This window comes from Chelonoidis abingdonii, chromosome 2 (genome assembly GCF_003597395.2).
Source record: "Chelonoidis abingdonii isolate Lonesome George chromosome 2, CheloAbing_2.0, whole genome shotgun sequence".
In the NCBI taxonomy this organism is placed as follows: domain Eukaryota; kingdom Metazoa; phylum Chordata; order Testudines; family Testudinidae; genus Chelonoidis; species Chelonoidis abingdonii.
Genome location: NC_133770.1, coordinates 292,859,722 through 292,882,130, shown reverse-complemented (window position 1 = coordinate 292,882,130; position 22,409 = coordinate 292,859,722). Strand labels below are relative to the sequence as shown.

General features: G+C 44.9%; 1 protein-coding gene across 10 annotated transcripts in view; it reads left to right on the top strand.

The window, feature by feature from the left end:
- The window catches only part of AGO2 (argonaute RISC catalytic component 2), a 131,317-nt gene that overhangs the window by 35,035 nt on the left and 73,873 nt on the right, over positions 1–22,409 (top strand). For 2 of the 10 annotated variants that reach the window (XM_032803227.2, XM_075063282.1), the window contains exons 2-4: positions 1,016–1,211; positions 5,338–5,458; positions 18,955–19,136. In XM_032803227.2, coding sequence (XP_032659118.1) covers positions 1,016–1,211; positions 5,338–5,458; positions 18,955–19,136 — 499 coding nt within the window. The other 8 variants (XM_075063284.1, XM_075063283.1, XM_032803231.2 and 5 more) reach the window with 8 other exon arrangements.

Here is a 22,409-nt window from a genome sequence, read left to right as displayed (position 1 = left end):
TGCAAGTGACTGCAGTGTGCTTTTCAAATGGGGGGTGGGTGGGGTGGAGTGTGACAGGGAGTGTGTTGTGTATATGTGGGGGGAAGAGAGTGGGTTTTTGGGGGGCTGAAAGCATGTCAGCATGCTGTCTTGTAAGTTCAGACAGCAGCAGACCCCCCCTGCCCCTCTCTCTCACACACAGCATTCCACACTAATCTGTCTCGGAGCACACTTACCTGGCTTGGAGCAGATAAGCAGCCGACTGTCAGAAATGGAGCTTTCAAATGGCATATCGGCATTTCAACAGTGAGTTCAAAACAATGAGAAGCGTGGCCACTTGACTTAAGGGGATTGTTGGAAGTTTCCAGAGGCTGATCAGAGCCCAGTAATGCAACCCCTCATTCACACTGGCGCCACGGCGCACCAGTGGGGGCACAGCAAATGTTATTTCACTCGCCAAGGTGGAATACCAGCAGGGCTGTAGCCATGGAGTCAGAGCACTCTACGTGCCTTGCCAGTGTGGACGGGTAGTGAGCTAGTGTGCCCAGGGCTCCTTTATTGCGCGGCAACTTGCAAGTGTAGCCAAGCCCTTAGCATACTAATTTTGTGGGGAGCATTCTGGCCAAGTAATGAGGTTTAAGTCCTCCATATTAGCCAACTGCGTCCTAGTTCCAGCTCTTAAAGAAGTTCTTGTTCAGCTTCCCAGGTGCTGCGTTAACTCACCTATAAAAGGACAGAATGCTAACCTACCTCCTGTGGCCTTCCTCAGTAAAAAGAGTTGGGAAGTATACAGAGTAGTTAACATCAATTGGGGAACAGGTGTGTCAAGGTCTGCTGGCTTCTGGCCCGGGACATAAGTTTTCATCTGTTAAATTAATATTTTAAAGAAAAGCAAGGAGTGAAGACTAGGTTAAAAAATGCATTTATAAAATAATATAGAAGCTTGCGTGTGTTACTGTTCTCATTGCATGTACCTAATGTGGACAATTTTTGTGTTGATATTTTCCTTTGTGCTTTTTTTCCCTCTCTCTTTCAGTGCTTGCACCTCCTCCACCATTGCCACCACCAATACAGGGATATGCCTTTAAACCTCCTCCTCGACCAGATTTTGGTACTTCTGGAAGAACAATCAAACTACAGGCCAACTTCTTTGAAATGGACATTCCTAAAATTGATATCTACCATTATGAATTGGATATAAAGCCAGAGAAATGCCCTAGAAGAGTTAACCGGTAATATCATTATGCTTTGCATTCCCCCAGTTTTATTTATGTTTTTCCTCCATTTACACTTTTTAAAAGAGGAACTTTTAGAAGCTAGGGTCCTGTACAAGCTTTCACATAGGGCACTTGGGGACATGGATATCCTTGTTGTTCATCAGATGTGTTAATATCTTCCATTTGAATATGTCCTGCTTTGGTGATATCCATCAGCAAGCATTATTTCTGTTAGTTTGGTTTCTCCAAGTCTTCCTATACCAACCTAGAAATCCCACCTGACTTTTGTGGTGGTTATATCTTATTTTGAATGAAGTTTTCAGCTTTTGATCAAAAATTACTGGTGGCATAGGCAGGCACAACTCCATTAGCTTGAGTGGAGTTACGCCAGTGAATTTGACCATTGTTAACTGCTTAGTTCATAACTAAGTGGAGTCAGCTAGCAAGCCCCTTAAAAGGGGAGGTCATATTACCAACAACTTGTTTTCCTGTCTTCACCTACTGACAGGGGGAAGTAAACCCATTTGTCTGTGCTGGTATAAGAGGACTTTGGAGAAACTAAATTATAACAGGTAAGAAATTACCCTCCTTCATCATCTTCTGTATTAATGGAAGATATGCAAATGAATACCGATAGCAAGGCTAAAAAGGTATGGATCAATTTTGCAAATTATTGATGGCCAGGGAAGCAAGAGAGAGAATATTTTTCAATTCACCTATTACAAGTAACGTAGTGCAGTCTCTTTATTGTGAAAGTGCAACTTACAAATGTAGAATTTTTTTTAACCTAACTGCACTCTTATTAGACAGTATTTAACATGCATGGAACACAAATAGCTGTTCTATACTTCACCTTCCTGCTCTGTTTGATTATTTTTAAATGTAATATTTTAAAAACATTTAAAAATTGGATTTAACTTAAAAACAAACATAATGGGCTAAGATCATCACTGTAGTAATTCCATTGAGCCAATTTCTCTTCTTCCACCAGTGCAACTCTATTAATTTCAGTAGAGTTGCATCAGTGTAAGAAAATATTTGAAAAAAATCTAATTGGAGGTTTGTTTAACAATTATGAAGTCTCATTAACTGACATAATGAGGACCACGTCAGTGCAGATCAGAGCAAATCATGTTCACAATAGGTAGTTGCTTACCAGTATAAAGTTGAATATATATAACTGTTTGCCCAAATTGGCCTTAACTCGTCAGCAGCCATCATGATATGGTGATAAAGGCCATTGTAAGAACCTGGATGAAGAGATGCCATTTACTAGAAATGATCCTATTTGCGCTTTTCATAATTCTACACTGTATCTGTTTTCCCAATGCAGTGTGGGAAGAAAAAAATTGATTTAAAAACCTAGTGAAGTCTGAATTTTTTACTTCAGACTCAAACAGAAAATGTAATTTGCTTACAGTTAATATTGCTAAACCCCAAATTCCATGAACCCCATTGCGAAAGATGATTGGAAGATGAAGTTGGAGAAATTCATAAGGCATAAAATTGTAATAGTGAGTGTTATTAACCATCACTAATAATGTAGTAGATCCTCTGTTGAAGTATTTAAATCTAAGAAGATCTGTTTGGAGGAGATGAGAGGAATCAATGTGGTTATCTTTCTAAAACAATATGTTATAGCTCACTTAGAAGTTACAGGCTTGAAGCTGAAATTACTGAGTGCGGTTTTATTGCCTATGTTATGGAGGTCAGACTTGATGATAAAAATGGTCCCTTCTTGCCTTAAAAAATCTGAATTTATGAAACTTCAAGGAAATCACCAATTAAGGCAATATTCATTCTTCACGCTGCTTAAACACGCTCAGATTTCTATCTTAGGGTTTTGTAGTGACACACACACCTCTACCCTGATATAACGCTACCCGATATAACATGGGTTTGCATATAGTGCGGTAACCCTAGGGCTCCAGCAGCAGGGCTCGGGTGGCGCTTTAAAGGGCCCAGGGCTCCAGCTGCTGCGGGGAGCCTCAGACCCTATAAATCACCACTGGAACCCTGCCACTGCTACCCCGGGGCTCCGGTGGTGCTTTAAAGGGCTCAGAGCTCTGGCTGCTGTGGGGAGCCCCAGGCCCTTTAAATAACCGTCAGAGCCCTTCCGTCGCTACCCCGGGGATCTGGCAGTGGGGCTCGGGTGACAATTTAAAGGGCCCAGGGCTCCCCGCAGCCAGAACCCCAGGCTCTTTAAATCATCGCTGGAGCCCTGCCGCTGCTACAGTGATATAATGGGGTTTCATCTATAATGTGATAGGGATATTTGGCTCCCAAGGACCATGTTATATTGGGGTAGAGGTGTACCACTCTGGTATGTACCTCCCGTGTTAACTAGATTTTCAAGATGAAGTGCCTCATGGATTTCAGATTAAATACAGTTATATCCTCAGTGATGTCCTTCAGGAGATTTAAACCCAGGTGTTTGGCGTCTGAGAATAGAACAATTACAATAGACTACAAACTCATTTGCATATCTAACATATAACCAGCTACAATACACATTTCAAATTATTCTGCATCATATTCTAATGCACAGCCTATAATTCCAATCGCACTTTAATTTGTAGTTTTAATAGTTATATGTACTGGTAAATGCTGTTGTTGTTACATGAAAAAGTACGAGCTCACCTACTCCTGAGGGCATTCTGTGCCAAAAAATTAAAAATTCTACACACAATATTTTAAAATTCTGCAAATTTTATATATCAAATAAATGTGGAGGCTCCAGCATAATATTGGGGAGCACAGGCCACTGACTACACAGAGGTGGGAGATCACTGTGCAGCTTCCCCCGGAACACGGACTCCAGCAGTGATGCCGCACCCAACCCTGACACAGTGCAAGGTCCAAGTTTGCCCCAGAAACACCCCAGAGCCATGCCCCTCTGTGCCAAGTGCACCAGGTGTGGGCAGGCAGATTCAGCAAGGCAGGATCCAAATGTAGAGGGGCTTAGTGTGGGGGGATCCAGGTGTGGATTGAGAAGGTTCTGTGTGGGGCAATGTGGGTGTGTGTGGGATCTGGATGCATAGGGGTTTGTTGGGGGGAGGGGAGGGTTCTGGGTGCAGTGGTAATGGAACTCTGCAGGGGGGTCCAGGTGAAGGTGGTTGGGGCTCAGCGGGGTGTGTGTGTGTGTGGCGGGGAGGCTCAGCAGAAGGGTCTGGGCGTGAGGGGGTCTGGATGCATGGGGGTTGGGTGGATGGGAGACCAGCTCCCTGTACAGTGATCTCTCCCCCTGTAGCTGAGGAGCAATCGGTGTGGGGGTGGAGGGAGAGTTCGCAGAGCTTCCTACAGCTGGGGGAGAAATCTGGGGGTGGGTCTGATACAGCCCCAGATGCCATGCAGGGGAAGAGGAAGTCCCATCCTCCCCAGCCCAGCCGGGACTAGCACAGGGTAGGAGCCACAAGCTGGGTCTTCCTCAGCCCTGTCCTCTGCCCCACAGTGATTTACCTCTCAGCCAGCTGCCCTGGGCACCCAAAACATACTGCTGAGGAGGGTTGCACGACAGCTGTTGTGACTTCCCTTTGCTTCCCCATCAGAAAGTTATTTTTCTGCGGGGAAACAAAGAAATCTGAGGGGGACATAATAAATTCAGCGCATATGCAGTGGCGCAGAATTCCCCCAGGAGCAGAGGTGAGAGTCAAGATTGGTATTTGAGTATGACACAGAGGAATTTGATGTATGCATTGTGTACAGGCCCAAATCATTTGATCATCTATCCCTCTCCTAAATTCCTCCTTTTCCTGTGCTGTCAAGCTGCCTAGCCCATCAGTCCTGTTCTGCAGATGGGAGCCATGGACAAGAGCAGCTTATATTATGTACGTGTTCTAGCTGCATAGAATAAACTGTAGGTAAAACACTGGGGCTATAAACTTTCCAGTGAGAAACCGGGATCAAATTTAGTAGTCCCAAGAAACAGAAACAGTTTGTTCTATGAAATTTTCTTTGCATAAAATCAACTGCCGTTGTCTCCTCAGATGATTAAATGAATCTGATCTTTCATGCTGCACTGTTGATAACCCTTCATGTAATAGACAGTATTTTTGTTTCCTCTTGATTACATAAGCATATTGGGGTTCTTTTGGTACTCTGTTCAAATTATGTGATAACTTAATTTTCTTTGTATTTTTAGAGAAATAGTTGAGCATATGGTCCAGCACTTTAAAACACAGATCTTTGGTGATCGTAAACCAGTATTTGATGGAAGAAAAAACCTATATACAGCTATGCCACTTCCTATTGGGAGGGATAAAGTAAGTTTTAAAAATAAGTTTCTAGCCAGAGGTTGTAATATAATGGCATCTCACATTGTGACTTCAAGCCTTTCACGTACCAAATGATTTTATACTTAGAGTAAATCTCTAGACAAAGACCAGCCTTATTAGGGCATTCTGACACAAATTCCAGATAAAATTATCTCTCACTTTGTCTGTGGTCTGAGTTCATATTATAATACTTGTCCATTTAGAATGCAGGCTCTTCAGGGTAGGGACAATCTTATTATTAATGACTTGCATTATGTTAGTGCTCAGAGGCTCCAACCAATATTAGAGCTTCGTTGTGCTAGACACTGTACAAATTCTCAGTAAGAGACCCTGAAGAGGTTGCGTACAGTTTAAATAGACAAGATAGACAAAGGGTGAGAAGGGAAATGGAGGTTTGACAAGATGAAGTGAGTTGCTCAAGGTCAGACAGCAGATCAGTGGCAGAGTTAGGAATAGAACTTGAGGCTTCCTGAGCATCAGTCCAGTGTTCTATACACTAAACCGCACTGCCTCCAACTGCCTCTTACAATGTGTTTGAACAGTACCTAGCTCCACCAGACCTCTAGTCATTACCATTATACAAATGCCTATTTTATGGTATCAAATCGGTGTGCTGCAGAAAAGATTGTATTGTGCCCCTGTCTGATCGAACAGTTGTTACTTAACCACAGACTAATATCTAAGAAAACTATGAATTGAGGTTTTAAGGTTCTCAGAGACCAAAAGACTCTTACCAAATTCTTTGCTTAAATTTTGTATCTGTTTACTACTTAGAAGATATCTTCTGTGTTCCTACAGAATTTAACTCAATCAAGAATTTCTAATCTAAAGTATTCTTGGCAAATGTAGGTCTAATTTCTAAAGATGTCCTCATAGGTTTGGCAAGTCCTATTGAAGCCTATACTGCAAAAGTTAATTTGCAACAGCAGTATTGCCCAACTTGTATATTTTCTAGTGTCCATTCTATGACAAATAGAAATATTTTAAACTATGCATTTAACCAGAAAAACAAATAGAAAATACCACACACGTCTGGTGGATAAGCTAATGCTGGTGTTGAATCTCTGAGTTCCTTACTTTTTTGTTTTACTGTAACCTCAGTATTGAATTAACCTAGATATTTTGCATTTAGCTTAGTTTTTTTTATTTATTTTTATTTTTTTAGAGAAATTGCTTGTGCTTACTGATAGCATTTACATGGACTTAATTACATTTTATATCTTGAGTAAGCTCTTCAGAGTAGGGACTTGTTTGAGAAAGGGAGCTCTACTCTCGATGCTTTCAGTTCAAAAGTCCGTCTATATTAAATGATATGTGGAGGGAATTAAGTGTGGCAACAATTTCTCAGCAGGAAACATATTTATCTCTCATCTAGACTTGCCATTCCTATGGGTTTCCTTTTGTTCAACTGTATAGGAGTTGAGGTCAGACCTGGCATTCTGGGTAGAGATGATATTTCTCTCAAAATGGGGAAAGCCTCAACTGCACCTGTCAAAGGAAGACACAACTGGCAGATTCTCAGAATTCTTGCTCTACCTTTCCCCAGAGCACACATTTGGAACAACTGACTCAAATTCCTGCACTCAAACTTTGGTTTTAGTTAAAAACTAAGCATGAAAAATGCCTCAAAAGCTGTGAGAATGAAAACGGGGAGTATAGCGTTAAAAGTTCTGGAACTTTAATTCCAGTGTTTGCTTCAAAGTGAATACTGCAATTAGAATTTGGAAGAAGTATCCAGGTGTGAGGGATGTACGTGGCCCTTTGTGGCACTCTGTTGGAGGCCCAACAATCCTACAATATTGCCCTCCTTTCCCCCAGGAAGGAGCAGCAAAGGTGGGTCCTCCAGGCCTGCCTAGAAAGGCTGCACAGAAGCATAAAATCAGAGCCCTGTAGGCTGAGATAAAAGGTGAGTGTCCCCCATTACAATAGGGTTCTACCCAACAGCTAATTTAAAAGTTTTGTTAAATAATATAGAGGGAGTTATTGCTGTAAATCAAACAGCTGGAGTTAGTTATCTTCAGCAACTGATAGTTAAGGCTACAATTTTCTCATGGACATTTTTAGTAAAAGTCACAGACAGGTCATGGCTTCCATGATTTTTTGTTAATTGCCAGTGACCTGTCTGTGACTTTTACTAAAAATGACCATGACAAAATGGGGAGGGAGGAGAGTCGAGCGCCCTCGCCTGCTATGGCTGGAAGCTGTGGCTCCTGCACCGTGACTGGGAGGGACCCCTGCCTGTGGCGGATGGGGAGCTGCGGGAGATTTCCCGCTGACTGGGGAGCTCTGGGAGATTTCCCCCCCAGGCAGTGGAGCTGTGGGGGTTCCTCTACTGCTTGCAGCGGCTAGTGAGCTACAAGGGCATTCCCCCCTTCCTGCCCCTGGTGTCTGGGGAATCGATGGGTATCCTCTACCACACCTGGGGAGATCTGGGGCCCAGCACTTGCGGACTGGGGAGGTCCGGCAGATTCCCTCAATGACAGCAACAGCTAAGGATTCCCTCCTCACCTGCAGCAGCTGGGGAGCTGCCAGGTATCCCCCACCTCCCATGGTGGCTGGGGAGCTGCCAGGTGATTGTTGTCCTGTTGTCGCCCCCCCGCTCCCCCCAAGTAATGGCTGGGGAGCTGCTGGGGGATCCCCTGCTGGCAGCTGCTGGGGGATTTCCCCGCCCCCATGACATCTGGGGAGCTGCCGGGGGATTCAGCCCTCCAGTCCCTGGCCACACACCCACCCACAGTCATTAGCAGATACAATTATAACACCTGTGAGGCTATGCAGAAGTTCACTGAGCTTTTGCCTTCAGACCCTCGTGCGGAGCTGCGGGGGGTATTCTTTCTGATAGTTTACAAAGGGCTAATGGCAGAATGTTTTAATTTCATGCAGAGTGTGTGTGTTCTGAGCAAAGTTGTTTTATGTATATAATTGACTCACAATTAGACAAAAACTTTAAATTAACTCTCCTCTTCTTCCCAACGAAGACCAAGGTGTGGACCAAGCCAGAGTTTAGGGACTTTTCTCTTTAAATGTTTCTCCTAACATATGTAAAACTTTGTCTGTATTAGAAAAATTGCATGGGGGTAAATAAGTTGATTTGATTACCTTGGAAAAAATCTCTAACATAAACAAATGTAAGCCAGTTTAAATTATGCTTAAACAGATTTAGTTTGGGGTAAGTTAGCACATTAAGCTAAATGATCCAAGTTCAGTTGAAACCTATTGGTGTATATATTAAGTGTTTGCTTCAGGATAATTAAATTGTGTTTGTGCGTGCATGCGTTCGTTTAACACATCAGTATGCATGCACACCAGGCTCCTGAGTCAGGAAATACTTCAAAGAAGTGTCCGTTGGCCCGCACCAGCTCTCCTTGGGTTCGTGACCAAGAGTATAAGAGGTAGTGTGGGTCGACACCTCTCTAGTTCCTTTTTACAGCCACATGGCCTAAGTCAGAATCGTGTCCTGCTTTGCTCTGTTCTTCTTCAAGCGCTTGTTCATGTTAATTTCAATCAGGTATGCGCACACCATGTGTTCAATAGCCGGAATATTTTTCCCTTAGCAGTATCTGTAGGGTCACCCTGGAGTTGCACCTTCATGGCGCCCAACACTGGGCCCTGCCCTGACCCCACCTCGGTTCCTTCTTACCGCCTGTGATGGCTAGCTGGAACTCCCTACCGCTCTTGCCTCGACAAGCACATGCTTTGCAGTATCTGTCTTCGCATATATAGTTGGATTTAGCAATAGAGTAGTTTATGGTCAGTGTAGATAGTTTTCTTATAAGTTTCCTTTGGAGAGGACTTTACCCCTGATGTCTTTACTCAGCACTGGGTATGCCTCAGTTCCCGGGCTTTAAACTGTGCTCGGACTCCGGCAGGTTTATGCCAAGAAGTGACCTGCCCTCGCCGTGCCTTAAGTGCCTTGGAGAGGGCCATCTCAGAGACTGCTGTAAAATCTGTAAGAGTTTGCACCCCAGAACCCATAAAGACAGAGAGCAGCGCCTCTGAGTCTTACTTATGGAGGCAGCACTTCGGGGCCCAGTTGGAGTCCACCGCATCGTTGGTGCACAGCACACTGCACCGTCAGTGTGTGAACCGGAGCCAAGGAAGGACTCAGTTAGAGACCCTCGGCACCGCCCCAGCTCAGCCCACAGGCAGGCATTGGTGAGGCACCACTCTCACTCTCTGGTGCGCTGTAAAAAGAAAAAGGTGGACAGTGGGCGCTCCCCATCTAGGTCTAAGGACCATTTAACCAGCAAGCCCCCATTGGACGCTCCGTTGGCTGGGATCCTGTCGACTCCTGCCCCAGGAGGGGTCCAATCAAGTCCAGAGGCGCTCAGGGTGGCAGTGGACCTGTTGGTACTCATGGTGCCACCCTCCCTTAGGAGAGAGAGGTCACCGGCACCGATCTTAGGCCTAGTACATTCTGTAGGTAAGCCAGAGATGATGCCTGCCGTGAGGCCACCCCATTGCATTGGCCTGCAGCACCGGGGGTCTCTGCAGGAGAGCTGCTCCAGTCCCCAAGTTGGCACCATTTCCCGGCACTAACAGGATCCGCTCCTCCCTGGTCATCGCAATCAGAGACCTCAGAGTTGGAAGTGGAGTCCTCATGCTCTAGTAGGAGCAGAAGATCCCGCTCCTGCCGCGATCGATATCCCTACCCAGTGCCCTAGCAGGGCCAGTGGCAAGCTCCTCAGTGGCCCTTCTGGACACCCAGGGCCTATCATCAAAGCCAGAATTCCAGATTGGCATTGGCAGCCTCAGTCTCAGGTGCACTGACAGCAGCGCTGCTGCGCTGTCCTCGGCAGTGTTCCCGGCCGCCATCCTGGCACCATTGCTCCTTGTTCTGTGGGACCCCTGGGGGGGCCGAGAGCAGTGAACAGACCCTAGTACCAGCCACCTTCTCATCCTCCTCATCATCAGATGAGTCGGTGGCGGGTACCTCGACTACTCCGGCCTTAGAGGACTATAGAGGCCTTCAGCAGCTGCTGAGACGGGTGGCTCAGAACCTGAATATCAAAACAGAAGAGATGGTGGAGGAAGCCAACCAAATGGTCGATATTCTCTCCCCTTCCAGGCCATCCCATATCGTGCTGCTGCTGGTCAAAATGATTAGTAATGCCACCAAGACTCTGCGGCAAACCACATCCTCGCTGCCGCCTACCGCCAGAAGATACGAGTGGAGGTACTTCGTTCCCTCGCGTGTGTATGAACACTTGTACACTCACCCCCAGCCAGACTCCCTCGTAGCTGACGCTGTTAACAAGAGTGAGCGACGGAGCTTCCAGGGGCCCTCTCCCAAGAACCATGAGGCCAAGAAATTGGACTTTTTGCGGAGAAAAATATACTCAAATGGGGGGTTGCAGCTCTGTATCGCTAACCATCATATGGTGATTAGGAGATACAATTATAACACCTGTGAGGCTATGCAAAAGTTCACTGAGCTTCTGCCTTCAGACTCCACCAAGGCTGCCTACCCTACCAAATGGAAGAGATTTCAATCTGGATGTCGCAGCATCATTCATCCCCGACATTCAGCGCTATACTGCTTATATTGGACTACTTCCTTCATCTCAAACTGCAGATGCTCTCCAATAAGGGTCATCAATAAGGGGTAACCTGGCCGCCGTTTCAGCCTTCCATCCAGGTGTAGAAGGACAATCTGTCTTAGCCGCCCTATGGTCAGTCATTTTCTAAAAGGTCTCGACAGGCTATATCCACAGGTCAGGCAGCCGATCCCAACTTGGGACCTTAACTTGGTCCTTTCCAAACTGATGGGCCCTCCCTTTGAACCACTGGCGACATGTTCCCTGCTCTAGTTCTCATACAAGGTAGCGTTTCTGGTAGTGATAACCTCAGCCAAGAGGGTGTCTGAGCTCAAGGCCTTAACATCAGAGCCCCCTTACACTGTGGACAAGTTTCATCTCAGGCTTTCTCCAGCTTTCCTCCTGAAGGTTGTCCCCCATTTGCACATCAACCAGGACCTCTTCCTCCCAGTGTTCTATCCTAAGCCGCACTCAAGCAGCAGGGAGCAGAGGCTTCACTCTTTGGATGTCTGCAGAGCACTAGCCTTTTACATCAAGAGAACAAAACGGTTCCAAAAGTCCATCCAATTATTCATGGCTGTGGCGGACAGAATCAAGGGTCTTCCGGTCTCTTCTCAGCAGATTTCATCATGGATCATGTCCTGCATACGAGTGCTATAACCTGGCAGGATTTGCTGCCCCTCTAATTACTGCATGCTCCACCAGGGCACAGGCCTCTTCAACGGCATTCCTGGCACAGATTCCTACCCAGGAAATTTGCAGAAAAGCGACATGGTTCTCCATACATACTTTCACCGGACACTATGCAATCACCCAGCAGGCCTAAGACGACACAGCCTTTGGTAGAGCGGTGTTCCAATCTGTGGATAATTCCGACCCCACCTCGTGAACTTGGTTTTGAGAGTCACCTGATTGGAATTGACATGAACAAGCACTCGAAGAAGAAAAAACACTTACTCACCTTCTTGTAACTGTTGTTCGTCGAGGTGTGTTGTTCATGTCCATTCCAATACCCTCCCTCCTACCCCTCTGTCGGAGTAGCCGGCAGGAAGGAACTGAGGAGGGGTTGTGTCAGCAGGATCCTATATTGGACACCATGAAGGCGCAACTCCAGTGGGTGTCCAGGCCAACCCTAAGAATACTGCTAAGGGAAAAATTTTCTGGCTGCCATGCATGCAGCGCATATACACCTGATTGGAACGGACATGAACAACACATCTTGAAGAACAGTTATGAGAAGGTGAATAACCGTTTTTTGTATAACCTGTAAAGAGAAAATATTTATACAAAGTCAATCTTAGCTTAGTAGTTAAATTTTATAGTTGGCATAAAGTATTTCATTTCCCCTGGTTCGGGAGCCCCTCTCCGGCTCCAGGATAATGCCAAGAGTCCTGGGATTCAAAAATATCATCATCTGCCCTTGCATCTTCTCCATCAGTGATGAACATCAATATGCACCTCGCTCAGACAATATGGCCATCATCTTTACAAAGTGCAGAATCTGTTGCTCCTTCCCACCCAGAAGTCAAGACGCCTGGGTGATTCGCCTGTGAAAGCATTTAATGAAGAAAGCTATGAGGCCCTCTCTGATTCGGGCCAGGGAGACTCCCCTTTCCCTCTCATACATTGGCCTCAACTGACCAGCAGTGCCCCTCCAAGCACATTACTTGGGGTGGAACCCTCAACATCTAAGCCCAAGGATTCTTCTTGTAGGGCTTGCTATGAGATGACATGTATTTTCACATTATTATAATCCTGTCCACAGACAATTCCTCTGATTCATCATGGGAATCAGTCATTACCAATACAGAGTACTACCCTTTAGATTCTCTCCAGCCCCCCACGTATTCTCCAAAATTCTCGCAGTAGTGGCTGCCTACCTACACAAACAGGGCGTTGTCATATTACCATACTAGGATGACTGTCTCCTCTAGGCCCCATCTGAACCTGACGCCTTTCATGCCATATGACTGACAATGGACCTCTTTTTGGGCCTTGCCCTTCACATAAACCTAGAAAAATCAACACTGTTGCCAGTGCAACACCTGAAGTTTTTCAGGGGACAGTTGGATGCCATACAAGCCAGAGCTTTCCTACCTCCTCACAGATTTGTAGCAATAGTTGATCTCATATCCACAGTGAGGACCTTTCCCCAGATCTCAGCCAGGACATGTCTCTAGCCACTTGGCCACATGGCAGCAGCCACTTTCGTGGTAAAGTATACATGGTTGCATGTGTGGTGCCTTCAGGAGTGGCTACGTACAGTTTATGTACCTCATAGACACAGCCGTCACAAGCTACTATCCATGCCTATCAACGTCAAGAACTCACTGCTCTGATGGACAGAACCAAAAACCTCTATGTTGGGGTCCTTTTCCTTCAACTAGCACTGTCTATGATATTAACAACCGACGCCTCGTTAATCAGTTGGGGAGTGCACCTTCAGATCCATACAGTGCAGGACAGATGGTCCTTAACTGAATCCACTCTGTGCATCAATCTTCTAGACCTACAGATGGCTGTAACGCCTGCCAATATTTTCTACCATTGATCAGACATCGCACTATAAGAACTATGATGGACAATATCGCCTGCATGTTCTACATCAACAGGTAAGGTGGAGCGAGATCCCACTCTCTATGCATGGAAGCACTGATATTAGGGAACTGATGTGGCCAACATGACCTCAGTATCTCTGCTGCATACTTCCCTGGACACCAGAACACCATAGCAGACTCAATGAGCAGGAGATTCTCCCATGATCATGAGTGGGAGCTGAACATACAAGCCCTACACCATGTATTCAGCTGCTGTGAATCTCCATGATAGATCTTTGCCATACCAAAGAATGCCCAATGTCCCCAATTCTGCTTGAGAGCAGGCCTAGCTGAGTATCTCCTCACATGTGATGCCCCCCTACACTATGCCTTTCCTCCCTTTCCTCTTCTGTTCAGAGTACTCCACAAGATCCAAGGGGACCAAGCCTAAGTCATCCTTATAGCTCCAACATGGCCACAACAGAGCTGATATACTTACCTTATTCGCATGGCGGGTATGTCCTCCGATCAGTCTGCAACTGACTTCGCATCTCTCATAGGATACGGGTCGAATCCTCCATCCCAATCCACAGCTACTCCATCTGAAGGCATGCTTTCGGAATTCAGAAATGACCTGTTCAGTGGCAATAAAAGAGGTACTCTTGAATAGCAGATGTTACACAACTCAACCTGCTTACCTCCAAAAATGGACAAAATTCCAATCCCGGTCCACCACCAATCATGTCAATGCAATGAACATCCCCTTACCGCTCATCCTAGGTTATGTTTTACATCTTAAAGGATTGGAATTATCCACCATCTCCATTCATGTACACTTAGCCACCATCATGGCCTTTCACCTTGGTATGGACAGCTGCTTTGTTTTCACCCACCCATTCATGAAAAGATTCCTGAAAGCCCTCCAAAATCTTTACCCTCACATACGGGATCCCACTCCAGCTTGGGACCCCACTTCCTTACTAGACTGCCATTGGCTCGAATGGCAATGTGCTCTTGCGTTCATTTATCTGTGAGCCACAGAGAAAGCAACTTCCCTGGAATCGTACACTGAGTCATTGGTAGAGTTTGCATCAGAAGTCATTAGTTCCTGTCTCCAGCTACCATTCTCTAACACTTGATATACTGCCTTCCATTGTTACTCCAAAGGGAATTCTGCACCAAAACATTTAAAATTCTGTGCCAAAAAAATAAAAATTACGCACACAATATTTTAAAATTCTGAAAATTTTATTTGTCAATAAATACATGAGGCTTCAGCATGGCAGTGGGGAGTACAGGCCACTGACTGCATTGAGGTGGGAGATCACCTTGAAGCCCTGTCTTCCCCTGGTACAAGGACTCGGCAGTGAGGCTGCACCTGACCCTGATACAGTGCAAGGGCTAGTCCTGCCCTGGAAACACCCCAGGGCTCTGCACCAGGTATACCAGGTGTGGGTGGGCAGGCTCAGCCCAGCAGGATCCCAGTGTGGAAGGGCTTGGTGTGGGGTGAGAGGCTTCTGTGTGGGGCAATCTGGGTGTGGGCAGCTCAGAGCGAGATTTGGATGCACAGAGGTTCATGGGGGGGGAGAGTTCCATGTTCAAGGGCAATAGGACTCTGCAGGGGATCCAGGTGAAGGTGGTTGGGGCTGGAGAGGGTACTGGGGGAGTAGGGCTTGATGGGGTGGGGTCCAGGTGCAGGCTGTTGGGGATCACTAGGGTGGGGCCTGGGGGTGGGGGGCTCATTTGGAGGAATCCAGGTGTAGGGGGGTAGGGCTTGTCAGGGTGATGGGTGGATGAGCCAGCTTACTGGGGGGGAGCCCCAGCTGCTGCCACCGAGTGGATGCCACATGCTGGGCTCCTGTTTCCCCCTGCAGTTCCCTATCCTCTTTTCTTCTCCAACCCCTTTCCTCACTCCCACATTCCCCTTCTCCCACCCTATTCCACCCCCCTTCCTCCCCCCACTCCCCCTTCCTCCTTACCCAGCCCCACCACGGTCACTCACTGTTGCACAGAATAGAAAACAGGAGGTCTCCCAGTACACAGAAGGGGACCATGACTGGCACTAGGATCCAGGAGGCAGCATTTAGCTGCAGAGTCAGCAGAACTGAGACACAGCCTCCTTCAGCTGAGCGCTTGCAGAATGAAGGCGGGGGCGGTGGCATGTAACCCTGTGTTCCCCCCAGGCCTCGCCTCTGTTTGGAGGGGGGCAGTCCCCCCAAAAACTGCACCCATGGTCGCTCCCGCCTCTCCCTCGCTTCTGTGCGGCTTCCCTTTGCTTCCCTGAATTTTTTTTTAAGGGAAACACAGGAATTCTGGGGGGAAGAAAGGGGGCATTTTCTGCGGGCATGCAGTCGTGCAGAATTCCCCTAGGAGTACATTATAGAGGTTAATACTCTGGGCTGGGTTTCAGAAGAACAAGGTTCAGTTCCCAGTTCTCCCATTGGCTTTCTGTATAACCTTGAGCAACTCACATAATATTCCTGTGTTCCTCAGGTCACTATCTGTATAATGGGTGTAATTGCACTTCGACTGTGGTGATGGATCAGTAGAGAGTACTGGCCAAGACTAAACTTTTTTCTTTTTAACAATTAATCCCTGATGCGATTCCAGTGAAGTCAGTGGGGTTATACCAGGGATGAATTTGGCCCTCTATATTTCATTTATTCCTGCTGGTATAAGATATGGAAAAAGTCTCACTGAAAACTCTTAATTCATCGTATTTTGCTTATTCTGTCAAACTAGAACATGTAAATAAAGATCTTTAAAAATGTTTATCATTTTGGATAATGTGTGTTGTTTATTACCAAATGTAAATTGTGATTTGCAGCACTTACTTTAAAAGTTTATAAGAGCTTCTTACAGCCAGGGATTATGGGATACTCCTTGGACCAAGTGCATTTTTATAAAGAACTCTGTAAAACATAAAACCTTTTGTTACATCTGATTCAGACAAAACCCTCTGAAGAAAATAACCTGGATTTAAAACCCTACATATTTTAGGGACAAGTGTGCTTGGATCTTTTTCAAATAGGTCTGGATTCAGTAGTAAAAACTTTGAGCCAAATCTGATGTAAATCAGCAACTCATTGCACCTGTGCTGGCTTCTATTCATCTATCACATCCTCTCTTACAAGGCTTACATTTAATAATAAATAGTATTTTAAAATAGCTGTTTCTGTACATGTTAGGATTTTTGGGTTCATGTTTTTTTAATAATATCCAGAATGAATCAAATACGTGACCTAAAGAAATAAAGGCTGTAAGGTAGCTACCTAAATTAGGCTGTCCCACAGAATAGGCTAAGCAAGAGTTCACTTCATGGTTACTGAAATACAAACACTTGAATCACGTCTTATTTCCATCAAGGATGCAAAATTACTGCAATACAAGTAGTCAAGTTTGTAAAAGATAAAGAGCCAATCACAGATGAGGGGCTTTGTAAATTAAAACCTGATGAGAAGAAATGGACATAACAAGTCTTCTATTGAAATAATAGTTTAAAAAATAATCATGGTCAGATAAGTTATGTTTATCATTTTCATTGTTTCTGGTATCCGTTAAGTGAAGGTTATAATAAAAGGGTGAAAAAAGTATGAAAATATACAATTAGGGTCAGCTAGTCAACATTGGGAGTGTGCTACACTGCAAATTAAACACCCATAGCTGCCCACTGTTAGCTGACTCGAGCTTGTGGGACTCAGGCTGCAGGCTGTTTAAGTTTGGTGTAGATGTTTGGGCTTGCGCTGGCACCCATGTTCTGGAATCCTTACCACTTGGCTCCAAAAGCCGAGGGGTCGAGCCCAAGTCCAAACACCTGCACTGCAATTGAACAGCCCTGTAGCTGAGCCCTGTGAGTCTGAGTCAGCTGATGTGGGCCAGCTGCAGGTATTTAATTTTCAGTATAGACATACCCTAACTTTCTTCCCCATATGATCTTTTAGCCTTTGTACTTTGCATGTAAGGAGGAGACATATTGATGGAAGTTTAGAGGCTGGGGGAAACCTAATAAGAAACTCTCAGCCTATGGCTGTTGGAAACTTAAATCTTTATGTGCATATTTTATCAGTAGAGAATTACCAGTCTGGGCTTGATTCAAACTGATGACCTAGAGACAAAAGGCTCCATTTCCTATTGTCCACTTCTGAGTAATACAATTCATTCCACAAGCCAAATTATCTAATGTATAATGCTATGCTGGGAGGAGTGCAGAGGCAGAAAATAGTATAGTTTAAAATTGCCTGTGATACATTCCCAACTGATGATTGGCTAGGGCGCTGTCCAGTAAGAATTACTGACATTTCTGCTTTATTTTTACTTACATTTTTTTGACTGAAACAAGCGAATCATCACAACTAATATATGCAACCATCTGGTTCTATCACCTGTTAACCTTATCTTCTTTTTGCCATCCCTTCCAGTTGTCTGTTACATCCACTTGATGCCTTTTGTTTATGTTGAAATTGTAAGCTCCTTCTAATGTTTTTTTGTTTAGCATCCAGCAGAGTGGGGTCTGAACTTGATTGGGACTTCTGGGAGCAACTAAAATGTAAACAAAAGCATAATTTCAAGAAGCCCTAATTATAATTATAAAGGTTAAGAACCTCACTCTCATCAGATATATCTTTGCAATGTAAAATAAAGAACAATCCTGACTCTCAGTTGTGGTAGGGGGGTGGGGGGGAGAGAGAGAGAAAGAGAAAGAGAGAGAGAGAGAGAGAGTGTGTGTGTATGTGTGAACATCCTCACATTCCTTTTTTAAACTTGACCTGAATGTGGCAGTCACTAAACAAGAAGTCCAAAATTAATATGTGAAAGAAATACCCTTGTTTCCTCTTTGTACATATTAATAGCCCTAGCACTCAAGTTGGCTTTTTTCTTCGCTGATTTACGAATCTTATTAAGAATAATGTTCTGGAAGACAGTTTCTGAATTCTTTTTCACGTCATTTAAAATGGATTAGCAGTGACAATATAAGCAGTACATTGGAAGGAAAGTCTGAATGAAGAGTTATGACTCCTAAGCAGATGATGACAACAGACCCAGCTCAATTTTGCTTATACAATAGCTGACTCGTACAAGTATTACATCAATATGTGTCTTTATGCCTGCACTCAGACCATCATAATCCCAGTGGGACTGTCCACTTGATATAAGAGCACTGCCAAAATGTAATATTGCCTTAAAGGAGTGGGAGGTGGAAACGCATTCATGGAAATAATAATTGTAGTAAGAAGATGTAAACTAATAGATAGTGTTTCTTCACGCTTCCCCTCTTACATCTTTTTCTTTTTGTGCTCTCTTCAAAGTGTTAGAGTTGCTTTGCATAACAATCTATGCCCCTTTCATCTCCTCTGCTTTTTGTGTCTTTAAATGGAAAGAATCATTTTGTTTTGTTTTCCTATTGTTGCAGGTGGAGTTGGAGGTCACACTTCCAGGAGAAGGGAAGGACAGAATATTTAAGGTGGCTATAAAATGGATGTCCTGTGTGAGTCTGCAGGCTTTACATGATGCTCTTTCTGGTCGGCTGCCAAGTGTTCCTTTTGAAACTATCCAGGCACTGGATGTAGTAATGAGGCATTTGCCTTCCATGAGGTGAGGAAAACACTTTGAGGGTCTTTATAAAATTATCTTCTTATTTGAATTGTTTAAATGGTTATTCTAATTTAATGTGTGTTTTCTTTTATCAGCCATGACAGCAGCAACTCTCTGTTTCTGTTGCAGCATGTCTCTTCATGTGCAGGAAGCTAACCTTGAAACTAGCAGTACTGCTGCTTTTGGACTGTCCATGTGAATTTCCAGTCCACAATACCTAAGACTATAAGCCTCCTTCCCCAAATTCTGTACAGACTCTTTTTTCCCCCTCTGCACATATCAGGCCTGAGGAAATACCCACCCCGCTTACCTTGCATCTTTACATGGTGCTTCGGCTTGTGCAAAACTTAAAACTTCCCCTCCCAGCAAGCTTTGAACCCATAGAGTTTGCAGTCATAGCAGTGCTATAAAGCCTTTTACCACACCACTGTCTAAATGTTCGTGCCCTATTGCAGGTCCTTGACCTGGAGAAGGCAGGAAAGGGATTGTGGAACGAAGAGAGGTCCAAGTCTGCCAGCGCAGTGGCATTGCTGATTTTTTGGCAGTCTCCCTACATGTGTGTGTATGTTGTTGGGTTTTTTTATTATTCATTTATTGATTTTTAAATTTCATAGCACGTAGCAGCCCTGCTCATGGACCAAGGTCCCATTCTGCTAGGTGCTATATAAATAGAGAACAAAAAGAGGATCCCTTCCCTAAAGAGCTTACAGTCTAAGTATCAGATGAGATAATGGATGCAGACTGATGAGGGAGTACAGTGAAATGATACAGGTCAGTATGATGGGCAGTGGTATCGGTGCACCAGCAGCCCAGCTGTTGTCAAGTGTGGGTTTTTTTGTTTTCGTTTTTTTATGGGTATCATGGCAAAGGAAGGTTTTCAGGAGGATAGGGAGATAGCTTTGTGGACATTGACGAGGTGCTCCATCCCAGTTTGAGGAGCAGTATGAAAGGAAGCACAAAGGTGGTTGTTTGAAAATATAACAAGTGTGTAGTAGAAGCTGGCAGGGGTGAGGTGGAATCACTGGGGCAAGTGAATGGGTTAGAGGATGAGAGCCGATGAGAAACTTTTTTTCTTCAAGTAGTGTCCTTGTGGGTGCTGCACTTGAGATAAGTTTGTGCCTTTGATCTGAGATTTTTGGTCGAGGTCCCTATTGGGTTTGCGCATGTGCCTCGCACATCCTCATGCCCCATGCCAAGGCTATATGGGGTTGCACAGGTGAACCACCCTCGGTTACCTTATAGCATTTATTGTTGTTGAAACCATTGTTCCCTTGGGTCTTTTTTTCTTTTAAAAATATCGTAAAATAAAAAGATTTTTATTCATATCTCTAGTTAGGTCATAGTTTCCCCTTTTAGGAATTATTTTTTCATTATTTTGCTTAAGAATGCCAGGCTCCCAGGGATTCAAGAGGTGCCTCTCCTACCATGAGGCTATTCTGAGCAGTGATAGACATTCCCAGTGATCCACTGTGGGTGTTATTCATATACCCTGTAAGTGCAAGGCCTTCAAGGGTAGATTGGGGGAGGGGGAGAGAAGGGGAAGAATAGAGATATCAAGTTTAAACTAATGATTATGACCAGTTTTCAATACCCCCTGTACATAGACCTCCCAGTACCACTAGTGCCCTGTCTACATCAAGATCTCAGTCACCAGAGACTACTAGAGAAGTAGATGGTACTGTGGCACCAAGTACATCTATGGTACCAAAGTCCTCATTGACATCTGCTGCTAAGCAGAAAGAGGTAAGGAGTGCACCTTCAAATCTCAGTCACCAATGCACAAGAAGGCTATAGAGATCTCGGTTCCTAACGGAAGTTCCATGTGGGCTCTAAGGGATGGTGGTACCACAAAGGCATAGAAGAGTTTGTCTAAGACAGGCTTGGTATCGAGTTTGTGTACTCATACCCAGAATGGCAGAGATGCTGTTGAGAAGAGTTCTAAGCCTGCTGCAGAACAACACTTGATACCAGTAACATGCAGGTCAACAGTACCAAAACTACTCAGCTACCTACAGTACTGATGAAATCTGAGCCGACTTGCTTCCGTGCCTGGCGCTTGGTACTAACTGCATTGGGACCAAAGCCATCCTCCACAGGTTCTCACATGCTACCATCTTTGATACCATTGGAACCACAAGAATTTACGTACCCTAAGGACATGATCCTGTAGTTTCTTTGGAACCGGAGTCTCTTCTGTTAACGAATACTGGAGGGTTGTCAGCATCAAGACTCTGTCACTGTACCCTCTATCACCTCGAGTACCGTATCCTCCCTCGTCTATTCTACAAGCTAAACAGCTGTCCCCTCTCTTGGAGTATGGGGAAGAGGACTCCTCAGATTCTCAAATTTTGGTGCAGGATTCCCCTGTCTATTCTAAGACACACTGCTCTCCCTCCTACACCTATGTATTTACAGGAGGATACTCCTCAGATGACATCTATGTGGCAGGATCACAGGTGGATGCCTCCACATATGCCAGAGAAGGAGAAGCAAGGGTAGATGAAGAGTTGATACCTCTCACTAATATTTCCTCCTCCTCATGTGTCATGCCTCCCACCACTTTTGTGGCAGATGACTTCAGACCGTTTCAGAAACTGATGAAGTCAACTGCTGAAACGCTTCAGATTACCTTAAAGGAAGTTTAGGAGTCCACCATAAACTCCTAGATATTTTGCAAACTTCAATGTCTATAAGAATTGCCATTCCGGTCAATGAAGCTCTTATGGAGCCCACTAAGACTGGCAAACCTCTACCTGCAAGAGAGAGATAAGAAGTATTATGTCCCTGTCAGGAATTCTCTTCTAGCTTTGAATTCTCTGGTAGTGAAGACCATTAATGAACGAGGTAGACAACATAGCTCAAAGCCCATTCTGTACAGTAAGGATGACCAGCAGCTCAATCTTTTTGGTTGCAAATTCTACATTTCAGCCACACTTCAGCTCAGAAGAGCAAACGATCAGTTGCTTGTGGCTAAATATGAATATTTAAATGACCACAAATTTAGTTTTATTGAGCACCTGCCAGAGGAACATCATCACCAATTTAAGGCTATTATTCAAGGGGGTCGGCTCCTGACAAAGACATCACTACTTTGACACTGCAGATACTGCAGCACAGTCCACTGCAATAATTATGAGGAGAGTGTCTTGACTGCAACTGTCAGGTTTCCCAAGAGAGATTGAGTATCATCAAAAGCCTCCCCGTTGATGGCTACAAGCTCTTTGCCGACTTGACAAATACATTGCTCCACACTTTGAAGGATGCAAGAGACAT